Source organism: Trichosurus vulpecula, chromosome 4, assembly GCF_011100635.1.
Source record: "Trichosurus vulpecula isolate mTriVul1 chromosome 4, mTriVul1.pri, whole genome shotgun sequence".
In the NCBI taxonomy this organism is placed as follows: domain Eukaryota; kingdom Metazoa; phylum Chordata; class Mammalia; order Diprotodontia; family Phalangeridae; genus Trichosurus; species Trichosurus vulpecula.
In genome coordinates, this window is record NC_050576.1 from 289671294 (window position 1) to 289689702 (window position 18409).

The following is an 18409-nucleotide window of genomic DNA, read 5'->3' on the forward strand; positions in this document are numbered from 1 at the left end:
GGGCAGCTAGGTGGCACAGTGGATAGAGTGCCAGACCTAGAGTCAGGAAGACTCATCTTCCTGAGTTCAAATTCTGACCTCAGACACTTACTAGCTATATGACTCTGAACAAATAACTTAACCCTATTTGCCTCAATTTCCTCAGCTGTAAAATGATCTGTAAAAGGAGATGGCAAACCATTCTGGTATCTTTGCCAAGAAAACATCAAAGAGGTCATGAAGAGTAGAACATAAGTGAAAATGACTTAAAAAACTAAATGAGATAATCCTGAAGAAAGGTGGACTGAAAGTCTTCTCAAGGTCACCCTCCTTAAGGCACCAGTCATGGGATTCTTTTATTTTATAACCATCATTATAATATATAATATTTAAAATGAATAAGGTTGATGGGCTGTGGCCTACCCTGGACTTTGGTATTAAATGGAGAAACAAAAATTAATGGCCCTGCCTCAGAAAAGAATGTAGTTCATTCACATGGCTGTGTGCCATTAGGTAACACTCTATGATTTGTAGTGGCTGTCTCTGCTTCCGCTGAAGTGAATGAACTATTTTAAAGAATAATATCATTAAATAGATATACATAATAATAAATGATAATAATGAATTTCTCCAGTCTTTTGTATTTTTCAAATGTAGGCAGAGTGTTTCATTTGACTTTGTATTTGAAAATTTATAGTAATGGAAATTGCGGTTATATATGTGTACATGTTGATTTAGGCTTAACTTTTATTCCTATTTCCTCCCCCATTTTCTCTTGTGTTTTCCAGCTGCAGAAGGAATGGTATGTAATCTTCTGTGTTCAAGTGATGGCTGCTGGGGGCCAGGACCAGACCAATGCTTATCCTGTAAACGTTTCAGCAGGGGACGGACTTGCATTGAATCCTGTAATCTCTATGATGGGTAAGAAACCTTCTATATTTTGTCCCATGAGTTCTTGGGTAGTTCCATCACCTGGGCTTTTTTAAGCAATAGCAGTCTGTTAAACTTTCAGGATGTGTATATTGCTCAAGGTTTTCAGTGAACATCAGATACCTTTGCTTGAGGGGGCAAATACTTTATAGAAATCTACAAGATATTTCTTTAGAAAGGAAAAAGAAGGTATATTTGAAATAAAATTTCTGAGTAATCCAAGTAAGATACCTAAGACAGTGTTGTCAGACTCAAATAGAAATGGATCTCTATTGGCCACCCACTGACTTAAAAAACACACAAATTAAAATTATCAGTGTTTTATTGTATGCTTACTTATTTTGTTAAACACTTCCCAATTAAATTTTAATTTGATTCCTGCTGCATTGGGGACCCATGCATCCAGTAGGCTATGAGTTTGACAACTCTGAGCTAAACTACACATTCTGAAACAATTTTATGAGTATCATGTAGGTCTGATTGAATGATGACCATTTAAATAGACAGTTTGGATGATACATATAATTCTAGTATATTACTTGAAACAGATGGTTGTCTCTAGTCTTCTTCCTTTTCCCAGCCCTTAGATTCTGCATTATAAATTCATTTCCATGCTAAACTTCCCTGTATAATATATAATGTACAGTGAATGAATACCTCCGACTGTAACTTTGGGTTAAGTCAGTAATAACAGTAACTGACTTTTCCATACTGCTTTAAGGTTTACAAAGTGTTTTATATGCATTATTAGCTGATGTGAGTTTCATGACAAGCTAGGGAGTCAGGTTAAAAAAAAGTATTAATATTATCATTTACAGAAGAGGAAACTGAGGGGTAAGAGGAGGGGAAGTAAGGGTGCATTTATTAAGCATCTATTATGTGTCAGGTACTGTAACAAGGGCCTTTCTTAATAAAAATATTAACTCATTTGAGCATTACAAAAACCCTGAGAGGCAAGTGCTATTATTTGCCCTATTTTACTGTTGTGGAAACAGAGTCAAAAGTTAAGTGACTAGCCCAGGATCACGCAGCTAGTAAGTTTCTGAGGCAGGATTTGGACTCAGTCTTCTTAACTCCAACTCCCACATTGGACCCATTGTATCACCCACCCACATCAAGAGGGCCAAACAGATAGAGGAGCTTCAGAGGCTCCATTCAGACCCAGTTCTTTCTGAATCCAAGCTCAGCAAGCTTCTCTTCTATATCAATCGATACAGTGTGTCTACAATGTCTTATGTTTGGGGTGACCATTGTTTCAGGTTCTTGATTGCTCATCGGCCACGTAAATAGACCGCAACGTTTAGTGGAGAGTTATGGTGAGAGTCTTTCTCGGAAACATTCTATTACTAGGATTGTAGTAACAAGTTACAAGGACACATTAATCCCTACATTTTAAATTAATTTCCATTTCCCCTCAGGAACTACAGCCATCTCTTTGAAAACAATAAAATCATCCCTGTACCTTGTTGCATGGCATTTCATAGACTCATAAAATCAGTTTATCATATTATATCATTTCACGCATCGTAGTTGTCCCTCATTAGGGATGATGAGGCTTTTGTTTTTGTAGCTGATCCCAAATCAGATGTTCTCATATAGCTATCTGCAAGGATTTTCAAAAGTTAGATTTGCTCTGCTTGACTTTAATGCCCCATGTTCCCATTCTTCCAGTAAACCTAACAATTACCACACACTGAACCCCTTTTGTTTACACTAGGCTCAGAACTTTTGTAGTCGAGCATACAGTAGTTGAAAGGTACAAACCTGCAGATCACTGTGATATTGTTATACCAATCTCAAAAATAAGCAAAACTCACCCTATGAAATGAGCAAAAGATGAAAAAAATGTTTAAATATGAAAATGACTCCCAAATTTTTTTCTAAAACGTCAGTTACAATAGAGACAAAGTACTGCAATACATGATGTATTTTCTCCTTCTGAATTGTCTTCTTTTACACTTCATGTAACTATTATGAAGAGGTTTTACATGATAGGTTACAGAATTAAAGAATTTTTCAGAAGAAGCAAAGTAAAGGGTTATCATAGAACATTGGATAGGGTTTGGAACAAGGAAAACATGTATTCAAATCTTGCTTCAGATACCTACTAGTTGTATGACTCTCACTAAGTCATTTGTCTTCTGTGCGCCTCAGTTTCCTCATCTGCAAAATGAAGTTCTGTTCTTAGTTCTGTTCCAACACTAAATCTATGTGCCTATGAAATGTATTCCTGAGAAAGAAAATGGCCTGAATATGTGGTAAGAGCAAGAAATAATTTATAAAGTGTTTATTGTCATTACTGCAATGTCAATAGAAAATAAGGAAGGCCCCGGAATTCTGATGGATCGCCTGTGCCTAATTTATACAAGAACATTGGAGTGAGTCATACCAAATGGGTAGGCATTGAAAGGTTATATCTGTATCTTTGGAGGGAATACTCAAAAAACAGGTGGAAATTCAGGCCAAGAGCTCAGAAGAAAGGTTAGCATTGGCCTTCTTTTTTTGGAGCAATGAAAGAAAATTAATCTTTAATTGGGGGAGGGCAGGTTTTGAAAACAGATTTGTATTATAAACTATATTTTGTAAAACTGAAACCTTGGTTTTCTGATGTGTAACAACAATGCTACTTACTGCTACTGGGGATGTGTAAGACCAATAACATCAGCACACAGAAGGGCTGCAAGCACATGTTCTTTGATCGGCTTTTCTAAGGAAAACAACTTTAAGGGGTTTACAATCTCACTTTAATTAAACCTACATACATCATTCACTTAGTTCAGGGGGAAAAGTCAATACCCATAACTTCAGAGAAAACACAAAGAGAAATTACAGCAGAAATTATATAAACAGAGCAAAATAGCACAAATCAGCAGACAGGCTTCTAGATGTCTTTCCAAGACATTACATACATAGTTACCAGAGAGAGAAGCACCAATATCTGGGTTTTTCCAAGCCAGGGAGGATACCCAGAATCTTGTCTGGACAAATCACAGGAATGTGCACTCTTCCAATGAATGAGTCCCATGCAGAATGTTAACCTCAGAGTATATACACTCTTTTTCAGGGCCTGAGGGCTTCATACCTCTCAAGGGCTTCACACCTCTCATGAATTAATTAGCAAAAGGTGAAGGCTCCATCAAAGGTACTTGATTGCCTTAGTGCTGAGAAGCACTCCAAAAGAAAAACAGTAAAAATCCTACTTTGCTTGCCATTATATGATATTATCAGGAAATAAATTATTCTAGGCAAAAGTATTTCCAAAGAGTCTAAAGGCATACTTTTGAAAAAGTTAATTTAACTTAATAAGCACTTATTAAGCACCTACTATGTGCTAGTACTATACTAGTTTCTAGGAATACAAATATAAAAGTGTATACAGTCCACGTATTCAACAGGGAAGCATCCTACTGGGGGAGGGGGCTACAAAATATTGGCAAATAGGTAAATGCACTTAAATAAAAAATAAAAAATGAGTGAAAGTGCGCTAATAAGTAGAGAAATCAGGAGAAGCCTTTTAAGTGAAATTTATTTGAGCAAAACTTTGAGGAAGATGGAGGTTGATTAAAATATTTTTAAGGATGGAAAGCATTCCAGGCATGGAGAATAATATGTACAAAGAAACAAAAATGATAGCTGAAAATTAAGTGAAGAGAGCAGCAAACAAGCTAGAACAGGGGGTCTTAACCTGGAGTATATGAAGACCTAGGAGTGGTCTGTGGATGTATGTCAGGAAGTCAGTGAATTGGGATGGGAACAATTACATATTTATAGCAACAATTTCAATGATATATCTGGCAATTTAAGGTTTGCAAAGTGCTTTGCAAATATTTTATTATCTCATTTTATCCTCAAAACTTGGGGAGATAGGTAATATTAGCCCAATTTATGCATAAGAAACTTGAGACAGACCTATTAACAACTAGTAAATATCTGAGGTTAGATTTGAACTCAATGTTCCTGACATTAGGACCATCTTTCTATCCACTGTACCACTCAGCTGCTTCTTTATTTCCCCACTAATCTCCAACTGTCATTCTGAGAAGGGGTTCTCCAGACTGCCAAAGAGGTCCATGGCACAAAAACAGTTAACAACTCCTGAGCTAGACTGAAATATATGTGAGGGAGCATATTAATGTGAGTAATGTTAATAAATCCTAAGAGAGAAGCTGGATCCAGATTGTGAAGGGGCTTATATGCCAAACAGCTGAGTTCATATTTTATCATAGAGGCAACGGGGAACTCTGAAGCTTCCTCAGCAGGATTGGACCTAGGTGTTAGGAATATCATTCTGGCAGCTGTGTGGCAGATGCAATTATTTCGTAGTTACCAGATGTAGGATGTGAATTATCCTTTTAATCACCTTTGTAAGTTTGTAGGTGGAGTGGGAGGAATGGTTTCTTCTCTTAGTCTCTCCCTTGAGTTGTAACTTTGAGGCCCTGGGATCTTTAAACTGGAGAACCCCTCCCTAATACACCCCAATTTGTGCTTTACCAGGGTGGTGGGAAGTCAACAATATGTAAAACAAAGAGTACTTTATGATAAGAGAATTGAATGTTGATTCTCTGGCTTTCAAACACTGAGTATCCAACGATCTCTGGCTGAGTGTGGACTCTAGTCCATTGGAAAAGAAGGCATCCTGGAAAGCCGTGCTTCCTGCCAGCATCATGAGTACTCAAATTTAATTCCAAACCTTCCACCATCCCATAACTCAACGTAATTGATCCTTATCTATCTTTGCACCTGTACCATAAACAACAGAAGTTGATAGATGAAAGTCACATGATTATGATAAAGGCAAATACCCACAATTTAGGAGGAGGGAGAACATTAATTCTCAGATGTCATAATTGAAAAGTTGAAAAGTTTTCCCCTAAAAAACTTTTATATTTATACATGAAGATGATTTAATTCAAATGGATCTAAATGGGAAAGTATGATAACCAAATCAGATTAGTCTTCAAAAAAAAATTCATCACAATGAGGAATTCCCTCTAGGAAGGTACATTAGCAACTGCCCCACAAAAGGCATTGCCTGGGGTTTTGAGAGGTAAATTGACTTACCCACTGTCACACAACCAGTGTATATAAAGGCAGAATTTAAACTCAGTTCTTCTTGACTCAGAGGCCAACTCTTGGTGATGAAGATGATGATGATGATGGTGATGATAATGACAATAGATTTATATACTATTTTAAGGTCCCCAACCACTTCACAATTATCATCTCATTTTATCCTCACCATGTATCGGGCAAAATGGTACATTTATTACTCCTGTTTCATAGATGAGGAAATGGAAGCAGATAAAAGTTAAATGATTGCTGAGGGTCACATAGAAAGTGTCTAAGGCAGGATTTCAACACAGATCTTCCTGATTCTAGGTCCATTCCCTATAAAATGCTGCCTCTCAATAATGCCAGTAATAATAGCATTAATGTTACTGATACTAGATCAGTAATCTAAGATAACAAAATCTGTCATATTAAGATTTTCTCCCCACTTTGTATTCTAATAGCAGATATTTTGAAACTGGGAGAAGCCTCCTTTTGAAGGCTCATCAAAAATAAATTGAAAAAATATTGAGTTTGAAGAGTCAGTAGCATTCTTGTAACTTAGCAACAGAAAAAAATATAATAGTGCAATAGCTATCTTCAGGTGTTAAAATATATTAAGCTTTAGCCTCAAGTATTTTTTAATGATTTTTAAACTTGTTGCTACCCAGAATCATTAACTTTAGGCAAAATGATAAAAATGGCTTCGCTTTTGTACCAGAGGCTGAATTGAATCATATCACATGAGAACAAAGTTTCCCCAATGTTAACTGAATGTTCTCTCCAGTGGAGAATATGGAGAGCCATCTGGACATTTATATTTTCCCCTAATGGAGAAGTTATTATTTCATGTACAGAAAAAAATGGTTTTCAGAGTTTTTAGCATATACAGAAACAACTCTATTATTGACCTTGCAGTAGGACTTTTACCAGATGTTATTATGTATCTCATGTTGATAGCTTCTTTGCTCACTCCTCCTTATGTGACTGATGTTTTTTCAGTGAATTTCGAGAGTTTGAGAATGGTTCCATCTGTGTGGAATGTGACCCCCAATGTGAAAAGATGGAAGATGGCATTTTGACATGCCATGGACCGGTAAGCTTGAAGTAAATATGATATTGTACCGTCACTGTTTGTAGCTGTGTATTTTAAAGGACATACAAATATGCTCATGATAACATTTTTTCATTTATTCATTCATCTAATCTTTATTAAACCCTTGCTGTGATACAGTACTTTCACAGTTACCAGAAAGGAGTGAATACTACAAACACATACAAGTTTCCTGCTCTCAAGAAGCTTATAATCTAATAGTCAAAACAAAACCACAAATAATGAAACTAAAGCAGTCTAGCTATAATATGCCATTAAAAATGGTACAAACTTAATTATTTCAATTGTTATGGGAGTTTGAAGAAAGGGAAGACATTCTCAACAGGGAGTGATCAAGAAAAGCTTCCTGGGGGACCAGGAACTTGAGGATAATGTAGCATACAGATAACTGCTGCTTATTTGACAATTACACTTAAAGGAGATCCTTCTTTTTGTGATAATTCATCCATGAATTACTCTAATGATTATTATTATTAAAGTCACCATGGCTCTTTCATCAAAAATTATCATAATAAGCTTTCAAATCACTTTTCAAGGGATCCGTATTATCACGTCTCACCTATTTTTAGGTATCTATAAATGTAGAAGCCAAGATTTCCAACATAGACAAACATTAATTCAAAAGGAAACATTAAAAATTTCAATATTTTCCCATATTTGTTTTGTTTATCATCAATTTAGGAAACATCTACAGTCTTCCTTCTCCATTTGCTTTGACCACAAATTCATGCTAGTTAGGCTGAATTGGGCTCTTACTATAACTCAGCAAATCATTTCTCAGTTCTTCCAAACCTTTCACTCTCTTCTTAATTCCATCCATAACCCTGTCCTCTCACTCAAAATAGATAATTTTTACTTTTTTAAAAGTAAGAAAAAACCTTTTAAATGCATTCTCTGAACTGACTCACCAATTTAAAACACATCCTTTCTCTCCCCCTCCCCTTCCCCCCAGCTTCTTTCCAGTGTTTCTCATCTCTTTTGGAACCTTGGTTCATCATTTATCCCCTTAGTTTCTTGTACCTTTAGTCTTGCTGTGTGTAAGAATTGGATCCATCATTTAATTTATACAGAAAACTCCCACATGAGGAAACTTACTCTGTTCATGCACATCACTACCTTGTCTGAAACTTAGAAGCCTAGAAAGTTGACGAGGTCAGTAGGAAATCAGATGAGTTACCCAGGATAGCACAACCATTAGGTGTCAGAAGTGAACCTTGAGCCCAGTTCTTTCTGGCTCTGGGGTCGGCTCTCTACTACCTTTCTCTTTGTTCATAAATATTTTCATTTTCCCTGTCCTAAGAAAACTGTGTCTTGACTCAGTCCCTTCTTCAGACTTTACATTGGCCATTTGCATTTCAGGGCCAAGTTTCTAGAAAGAGTGATGTCTATTCTGTTTTTTCATGATTCACTTGCTCTTTAACCCTTCTTTTTCTGGCTTCTGTCTCCCAGATTCTGTTTCACTCTTTTTGAGCTCCTCAATGGCATGATCTACCTTTTCCCTTTCTTTGTATCTTTAGGACTTATTAGAAGGCTTCATATATAGTAGATGTTTAAATAATGTTCTACCTATCTGCAATTTATGATCTTTAGCTAGTGGGACTTTGGATCCACTGAATCCCATTGGAAACAGCGACTAGTTGTATGACAGAAATATTTAAGGAGAAGATGGAAATTCACAGACTTTTGGGAGAATTTCTTTTTTTATATTATATTTATTTTTTCCTATGTATTATTCTTCTCCAAATTCTACTAGATTTTAAGCTCTTTGAGGTAAGGACCATATCTTACTATCTTAACCTCTCTTTTCTCTATCGTCTAGCACAGTTGAATTGAATATAAGCAAAAAATGCATTAGGTTTTATTTTGATCATTGTTATTACTTTACAACAAGTAGTAACCAAGTTTATTGTTTTAGTGTAGATGGTCTCGTAATTCTCAGAAATTATATGGTAGATCCTGGACAGTTTAAGAGAGGATTTGCTTAAGATGTCTCAAGTTCATCATGCTCTGGCATAGGCAGCATTAAGATTGTAGTAACCAGTCAGGTCAGGACTAGGAACACAGGTATTCCAGTTGCATGGGTACTGGAAGGTCAGGAACATAGTTACTCTGGAGAGGCAAGTTTGAAGGTTATATCAGAGTGTGGTTTGAATCTAGGGAATCAAAGATCTTGAGTGATCTAGAAAGGTAGAGCCTCAAACAGGGAGGTCAAAACAGTTAATCTAGTGAGCAGAGAGTTCTGATCATAGTCTAATGTGTTTTCTCCCCTCACGTCTTATTCTGGTTTTCACAGTCTAAGCAAGAGACAGTTCTGAAGCAGCACGAATGCTGTAGCTGATTCTGTTGATGGCAAAGATACAATGGAGTGTTTCAGATTCCTTGTGAGATTGACAATTCCATGGATTATGGGAAAGGGCCACTACCATCAGCAGTGGTAGCTCATGCCTCTGGGCCTCTCCATAGCCCACTGTTCTCTATCCTTTTTACAAGTTTTGCGTGTTTGGTTCTTTGTCCCTCTAAGTATTATTAAGATGTGTATGACACCGCCTATTGCTTTCCTTTGGTTTATTTTGTTGATTGATAAGTAGGCAGCTAAGTAAAATATTGAATACAGAGTATCAGGTGTATTCAGGAAGATCTGAATTTAAATCCAGCCTTAGATATAGTTTTGTCATAGTGGGCAAGATACTTAATTTCTTTAGGCCTTAGATTCCTTATCTGTAAAATGAAGGTGTTGTACTCAAAGACGTATCAGTTTAGGACCCTATGGCTCTTACAATGTTGTGTCTGAGGCTAAGTGGAGGATGTTTCAACCAAAGCAAAGGCTTTGTTTTTCTTGTTTTTTGTTTGTCTTTTTAATCCTTCAAGTTACATACAGCACAACGGAAAAGGAGCCCCATTTTCTAAATCACTCATTTGATGGAAAGAGTACTAAACCCAGGATCTGAATTCAAATCCCACTTCTACCACTTAATATCTGTGTAACTTTGGACAAGTCACTCCCTATGGGCTCCAGTTTCCTCAACTGGAATAATAAGAAGGGTAGAGTAGATTAACACCATAATCTTTTCTGACTACTTCTGACTCTATGGCTTTCATTCTATGAACCCAGCACCTCACTCTGGGATACACTCCAGGCTTTCTCCACCACGCTCAAGAAATCTCTTAATCCTGGAAGTTCACTCCAGGCCTAGAATTTGCACACTGGAAGTATCCATCCATCCCACAGCCTCTAAAACTTGTTGGTTGGCCCTTGCTAGAACCTCCGTGTAAGGAAGACACTAGGCCTAGCCTTGTCTTTATTCATCTCTAAGCTATATTCTTGACACTCTTTCCCTAGGCTCCCACTTTTATCTACATATCCCTATCATTTTCTTTTTTCAGGCTTTTTCTTCTTCCATTAGAATGGATGTTCCTTGGGATGGAGGACTGGCTATTTTTATGCCTGTATTTATAATCCAGCTAATTAGCATAATGCCTGAAGCATAATAAACTCTTAGAAATGTTTGTTGATTGGCAAGAGCATCAGGAAGGAGAAAGAACAGTCATTGCCTTTTAAAAGTGAGGCTGATGAGAACTGTTATGAAGGGAAGGGTAACGATGTGGTCTGCCAACCATAGCTATGGTGCTGTATTCATTTGTTTGTCATATGATGCATAGATTCATCAGGATTAGAGACAGAAACCAAGAGACAGAGACAGAGGCAAAATTATAAAGAAGAAAAAAAAGTTGAGAGACAAGGGAAAAATAGTTTTCTAAATCTTTTTTAGATACTGGTTTTGCTTACTTATCAGAGAGAAATAGTGCTTCTTCACTTAGAGATATGCAGTCTATAGCTTCTGGCTTTCAGCCAATCCTCAGATGGTGATCTAGATCTTTGAGTTAAGAGGTGGCCTGGAGTCAGAGATAAGAAGAGGATATTGTCTACACTTCCATTTTCACTCATCATGTTTATCAGTTCATTCAAAGCGCTTAGGTTCTTTGGAGGTTTAAGTTGAAATGATCAAAGTTTAAGTATGTAAAATCAAACATATAGCCCTCTGAGTTTCTTTTTTATGGTAATGAAATTGGAAGTTAGCTTTCCTTTTCTTTGCCTTTTTATCGTTTATTTTATTTTGTCATGTTTAGAAATCCACTTATGCTTTAAAAAAAATCATGTTTATCCAAATCACATTGTTTAGAGACATTTAGCAAACAGGGAGGGTAGAACAGACCTTACCTGATCATATTTAAAGCTCAAATGCAAATGGAATTTGAGTTTAATGACTATATTGCCTTTGTCTCTTTTGCCCAGCCTGTTCATTTTTACATTGTATGATTCTTAATCCAGAACAGAAAAACCCAACTGACTCATAGTAAGCCTTTCTTCCCCCCAAGCCCAGCAAGAAGACATCAGCAAGTCTGTTGTCTTGTAGGATAAATTAGCTATACTACTGTGCATACTTGTGCAGTAAATGATTTCTTTTAATAGGCAACAATACGTGCATAACTGCCCAGGAGCAGGTGTTAAAATTGGGAGCAGGAAAACTGTACTTTTTGGGTAGGAGGTAAGAAGTCATCATTAGCAGTCTCTTCCTGATGAATAGTTATTAGCATTCATAGACTAGGCATTCCTAAAGCTAGGGGTAGGGGGCCAGAAGGGCAGCTAGACAGTGCCATGGATAGAGTACCAGGCTTGGAATCAACAAGACTCATCTTCCTGAGTTCAAATCTGACCTCAGACACTTCCTAGCTTTATGACCAAAAGCAAGTCAGTTAACCCTATTTGCCTCAGTTTCCCCATCTGTAAAATGAGCTGGAGAAGGAAATGGCAAACCACTCCAGTATCTTTGCTAAGAAAACCCCAAATGGGCTTGTGAAAAATTGGACGCAACTGAACAATGACAACAAAAATTATTGAAACAATATAGGAAGACCTTCTGAAGTCAGAAGTACACATTCATCTACGAGTTTGTCATTAATGCGAGTAGGCTCAAACTCAAAGTAAATGTAATAAACGTTCCTTCTACCAAGTTCATTACTGAGTCCAGCATACCCAATTGAACAATCTCTCCCTTGCTCGAAGTGTGGTGGTTGGGCTATCAGATAAATTTACTGTTGGGATGAATCAATCATGTTACTTTTGAGGGCTGGTTCAGCTGCTTTGGATACCAGCCCTCTCTGCTATGGATTCTAATTGGTGAACAAGAAAACTTTAGAAGCCTACAGAGTTGCGAGCTAGTCTCTTCAATGTCTGATGCTAATTTACTTGAGTTCCACGAAGAAACCAAAAAAGAGACCAGAGAAACAAGGGGTATCACGTATTCGCATCCACATGGCTGACAAAGTGATAAGCCAGCCAGTGGCAGCCAAAAAACAAATATTTTTTTTTAAATTCCATATTTTAATAAGCCCTGTTCCGTCCTTCAATCTTTAAAAATCATTTTGCTTTCTGTCAAAATTAGAAAATAAGAAAGAATTACAAGAAAGAGTGTAGAAGAATAAAGATTATACTAAGAAAATGTTGGGAAATCTAGTATTTTATACAACTCACAGAAGAAATTGTGGTATAACAGAGGACAAATTCTGTCTTTGTGACCCTGAACCCTTAACCTCTCAATGTCTCAGGCAGCTATAGTCTTTGGAAAATAATAAATAACTGAGGAGTTACCAATTATCATTACTGGAAGAAGTTTCTACATTTAGAGTATGCTATACTGATGAAATCATAGGTTCATTCAACACTCCCCCCCCCAAAAAAAATCTTCATATGCTATTAATGTGCATAAGTTGTAGTGGCAGACATTTTTCCATGTAAGGAAAAAGTTTCTTAACCTTTTGGGCTCTGCAAAATTGAATTAACTGCCTTGGTAGAGAAGGAATTTCTCCTTACTAGAGGCTATGAAGTGGAAACTAGATGATATTTGGGGAGTTGTCATTCAGATCTTGACTAGATTAACTGGTCTTTGGTATCATTTCCAATTCAGAGATTTTATGATTACCACTACTTACCATTTTAGACCAGTGGGAAGCAATTCGGTATAGACAGAGAGTTTAGAGTCAGGTTCTTTGGGAATTTTGAATTCTTCTCACCACTTCCAGATATCATCATTTCCAACAAATAACTGATACAAAGTAATTATCAACACGGAGACCAAAAAAAACCCAAATTACTTGAACTAAACAAACCTTACTAGATCTTTTAACATAGACATGCCAGAAAGTCAAAACTGATGTAGTCTATAAATTTATTTACGAAGTGGTAGAGACAATGGAAAAATTTACTTCATAAAGATAAAAAATTACAAAATTTCAGGGAGAGAATTTCAGCATCTATTTATGTTACATAAAATACAACAAATTAACATACCACATTATTAATATAATAGATATATTATAATCATATGATATTATACATATAATAAATATGAAATGGTACACACAATTATATAATGTAATTTAAAAATAAAATATAATGAATGCAATATGGTAAAATACTATATTCATTAATTATACTTATTATACATAATAATATATATTTTGCATGTAACCCATTCCTGAAAATAATCCTTACTACAATTCATCCAACAAGTGATCACCCACCCATTGCTAGAAGATTTAACCCATTACTTTCTAAGGTATCCTCCAACACTTTTGGATAGTTCTTATTGTTGCATAAAGATTTCCCCTTTACATCAAGATTACATGTGTTTTTTTTTCTTCTTTTTTATAACCTCTAACTCTTGGTTTTGCTCCTTGGAGGGCAAACTGAGTAAGTCCAATCTCTGTTTTGTATAATGTCCTTTCAAATATCAGAAGACAGGTGACAAGTCTTCATTCTATACATTTTCAGTTTCTTCAACTATCCTTCGTATGGTTTGGATTTCCAGCTCTCTACCATTCTAATTGCCCTTCTCTAGAAGCTATCTGTCTAATCATTATGCTTTCTAAAATACATTTACAGAACTGAACATAGTATTTCAAATGTGATATGATCAGGGTAAACTGCCTCAGGGCTATTACCTGCTTATACTTGGCAACTGGATTTGTCTTAAATTAGCCCATGGTCACGTTAGTTCTTTTGGACAAAAATAGAACTTGGACCAAGAGTGCAGCATGACTATAAAATAGTTTATGTGAAAGAAATCTGAAGATTTCAGGGGCTAGCAAGCTCAGCATCAGTCAACAAAACTAATGTGAATTTAGGCTATAGTAAGAAAAGTATAGTATCCATATTAGAGAGATGGTAGTTCTGCTGAAAGGCTGTGTTCAGACTGTGTCTTGAGTATGTGCTTGCTTCTACATGTTACACATTAGAAACAATATTGATAAGATGGATTTCATTCAGAAGAGGACAGTCAGAATGGTCAGGGACCTAAGTCCATGCTGTAATACAAAGACTAGTTGAGTGGACGGGGAATGTTTAGCTTAGACAAGTAATAATAACTGTCTTCAAGTATTTGAAGGTTTAGATTAGATGTGTTCTTTTTGAGCAATGAAAAACAAAAAAAGAGCAATAGGTGAGTATTGCAGAGTCAGATTTAAGCTCAATGTAGGGAAAATCTTTCTAGCAATTAGAGCCATTCAAAAGTAAATTTGGTGGCCTTGGGAGGTAGTGGGGTTTTCTCCTTTTGAGGTCTTCAAGCAATGGCTGGAAAACTGCTTCTCAGGGATATTGAAGAGCACATTTTCAAAAAAGAGAACTATCTTTTAGCTCTAGCATTCTTTTATCCTTTGAAGAATATAAGAAGACTTACCTCACAAAGCAAGAGAATGGTTCAGCAAGCTAGGTGCCCGGGACTCAACTAAACTAGATCAGTTAGAGGTAAAGCAGTCAGGAATAAGTAGCAAAGCAGTTAGGGATAAAACTGAAGGGAAGATAACCAGGAGCTGGGAAATAGAAGATTTATTAGCATTTCCAGGTATCAGTTTTCATCAATGGTGATACTGGAACCCCTATAATTAGATTCCACAAACACCTTTGTCCCTGATATACCTATATGAAAAATTGAGAATAATTTTTAAGACAATGAAATTGGATTAAATTACTTTTGAATCCTGAAAGTTACGCTAGTTATGAGATTCCATGACTTTCCTATTTATCATTCTAGCCCAATGGAATGTCATTGGATTGATATTATCCTGGTGAAAATACAAGAAAGGAGGCAGACTTTAGTAAATGATTTTGTATCTCAGACCATGTCCTTAAAGTCCCACGCATAGGATGAGATTCTGAGACAGTATGATAGACATAATCATAAAGATAACTTGTTGCTTCCTCTTTCTGAGAGCCCTGGAAATAGCAACATCTGGATCCTACCCCAACCATTTTTCCTGCTTTCAGTCCAACCCTAGCAACAATTATTCAGTGGAGCTATCCTTGTAAAGGAAGGCTCCACTATCCTTTCTTCCCAATAAACTAATGAATCAATCATCAAGCATTTATTAAGTGCTCACTATTAATCACCTACTAAGCCACTGTTCCAAATGGTGAGGATATAAAAGCAAAAATAGTCTTTATCCTCAAGGCACTCTTGATAACATGCAACTAACTAAATACTTACAAGATATATACAGAGTCAATGGAAGGTAATTTCATAGGGGAGGGGCACTAGCTACTTGGGAGGCTAGGAAAGATCTCCTACAGAAGATGGGATTCAAGTTGTTTCTCTAAGGTAGGTCAGAGATACTCAGAAGAAGAATGGGAGGGAGAGCATTCCAGGCATGGCGGACAGCCAGTTCATTGGCACAGACACAAGAAACTTAGTGTCACGTGTGAGGAACAGCAAGCATGCTAACGTAAGTGGATAACAGAATGCAAGGAAGAGAGTGAAGTATAAGAGGACTCAAGAGTTAGGAAGGGTCCAAGTTGTAAAGAGCCTTAAGTTCCAGAGGACTTTAGGGACATGAGGCCTGGTATCTACTTCTTCAGGGGCTATATCCTCTGCTTCATCATTACCCACAGCTACTAAAGACCTAGAAAAGAGAGTTCTCACCACCAAATTCCTGGGCACCATGAAATGGTTCAACGCATAGGTTTTTTTCTCAATTGAAATGACACTAAAGATGATGCATTACCATCTGCTTTGTGGTCAAACCTAAGAACCAAAGGGCCTTTCTATGCGACATAAAGCTAAAACTAATTTGTTTTGTCTTCTCTGATTAAAACGTGAGCTTCTAGATAACAGGGACTATCTTGCTTTTCTGTTTATGTTTCCAAAATTTAGCATAGTGTTTGAAACATACTAAATGCTTATTTTTTGTGATTTTTTTTCATTCATTATTAATATTCTACATATTGTACATAAGGAAACAGTTTCCATTTGAGTGTTTTAGCAACTGCTTTCAGGGTCCTTACTTTCCATTTCAAAGTTGTAATGATGGTGATTGAAATGGCCTCAGAACAAATATGGTATTGCCAGATGCTCTTGCACTCTAATGTTATTGTCAAATTATCATGCACAGGAAATGCTGTTATTCTTCATTCCATTGAATTGATCACTTGCCACTCTAGTCCATTAACGTTGGGGGCAAAACAGGGAAAAATTATGAGAAGAGAAGCTAGATTTGTGTCCATAAGGTAGATCCAAGAAATGTTGGTAAAGAAAAACAAATGTAAATATTTCAAAAAGCAAAACTGGTTCTGTGTGTGTGTTTTTGTTTTGTTTTGTTTTTTTTGTTTTTATCCTCTAAAGGTCATGTTTGCAGTAAGACATTCCAAGAACTATCTGTGTGTCTTTCATTAAAATTAATTGTCTTCACATAGCTAAATCCATATTCATTATTTTGGAAATGTATTCCAGTGTCTTTGAGGATACAATGCCTAATGTAATCCTAGCAAGCCAGCTTCCAGTAGTAATTTCAGAAGAAAGCTCATCCATTTTTCTTTCTCCTCTCACTTGCAGGGACCAGATAACTGCACTAAGTGTTCTCATTTTAAGGATGGCCCAAACTGTGTGGAAAAATGTCCTGATGGATTACAGGGGGCCAATAGCTTTATATTCAAATATGCTGACCAGGATCATGAATGCCACCCTTGTCATCCAAACTGCACCCAAGGGTAAGTTTTCCCAAAGGGCAAATTTTGACTTGTAAATGTGGAAGACCAGATTTTAGCGACTTTAAATTGGCCAGAAGAAACACTTTCTATGCATTTTGCAATGATTTTCACCCTAGGTCCTATTATTAATTTGTGTCTGATTCTTTGAGTTTAAAGAGCCATTGAAGAGAGACAATACATCAACTTATTTTTCATTCCATGAAAATCAATGTAAGTCCAACACAACTTGGAACTTTCAAGAATGTTATAAAATTGTTCTTCATTATGCAATTGTGTAACAATAGTTTATATGTATGTATATACATATATAGTATACATATATATACACATATAATTTAAATAGTGGCTTAAGAGGACAAATATAGTACAAGATGCAAAAACTGGCATTAGATTCATTTGATTGATCCTTGAGATGAGACCAATAAATAAAAATCTCCCATCAAGAGATGTTTTCCAGCTAAAACTGTAGAATTTTTTTTTTTTACTAAGGAGATTGTGAAGGGGATATCATTCTTTAGATGGGTTTGGAATTCAAGGACCTCTGAGTTCCTTTCCAGTTCTGAGAGTCAACTATAATATTTTTGTAATGTTGACTTTTTTGACAAATCTTGGCAAAAGGATATGGTTTCCTTTTTTGTCATAGATGTTTTTCAGTGAAGAACTATCCCTTTGATCCAGAGTTTTGACCAACTCCTTCAGGATAAGTGGGGATGAAACTTGACAAAAAAGAAATGTTAATTAAAAAAAAAACTGACCCAGGCACATATATTATTTAAAGACAATTTTAATTTCATATTATTTTATAACCTTGAATTCTTTTTAGTGATATATTAAATTTAAAGATGTGTCTCTCTTTTTTCTCATTTAGTCAATTTATAATGACTATCAGGTTCCCACATACTTGCTGAAAAATATGTTATTCCCTTTCGGAGAGACTGAAGAAATAGCCATACACAAGCTTTGTTTAAGGAATTTTCTTGAACTCCAACTAGGCGACAAAGATCCAGAAAGACAATAAGGATGTTGACCACAAAACCACTTCCAAGGAAGCAGAAAAAAGAAATATATATATATATATATATATGTATATATATATATATATATGAAAAAATTATAAGAAGAAAATTTAGAGAATCAATTTCACCCACCTATTAAAAGGCAACAGCTTATAGAACATTTTATTTTTAGTAGTGCCTTTTCCCCATTTCCTCCTAAAACCAACTTATTCTAGAACCAAGAGGTTTCTTTCTCTCTTTCTTCCTTTCTTGCTTTCTTGCTTTCTTTCTTTCTCCCTTTCT

At 36.1% G+C, this 18409-nt stretch overlaps 1 protein-coding gene across 1 annotated transcript in view; it reads left to right on the forward strand.

The window, feature by feature from the left end:
* The window catches only part of LOC118847131 (receptor tyrosine-protein kinase erbB-4), a 275926-nt gene that overhangs the window by 121977 nt on the left and 135540 nt on the right, over positions 1–18409 (forward strand). The window contains exons 11-13 of the mRNA XM_036755723.1: positions 768–900; positions 6961–7054; positions 16957–17111. Of these exons, the coding sequence (XP_036611618.1) occupies positions 768–900; positions 6961–7054; positions 16957–17111 (382 nt within the window). The remainder of the gene's footprint in view (positions 1–767; positions 901–6960; positions 7055–16956; positions 17112–18409) is intronic.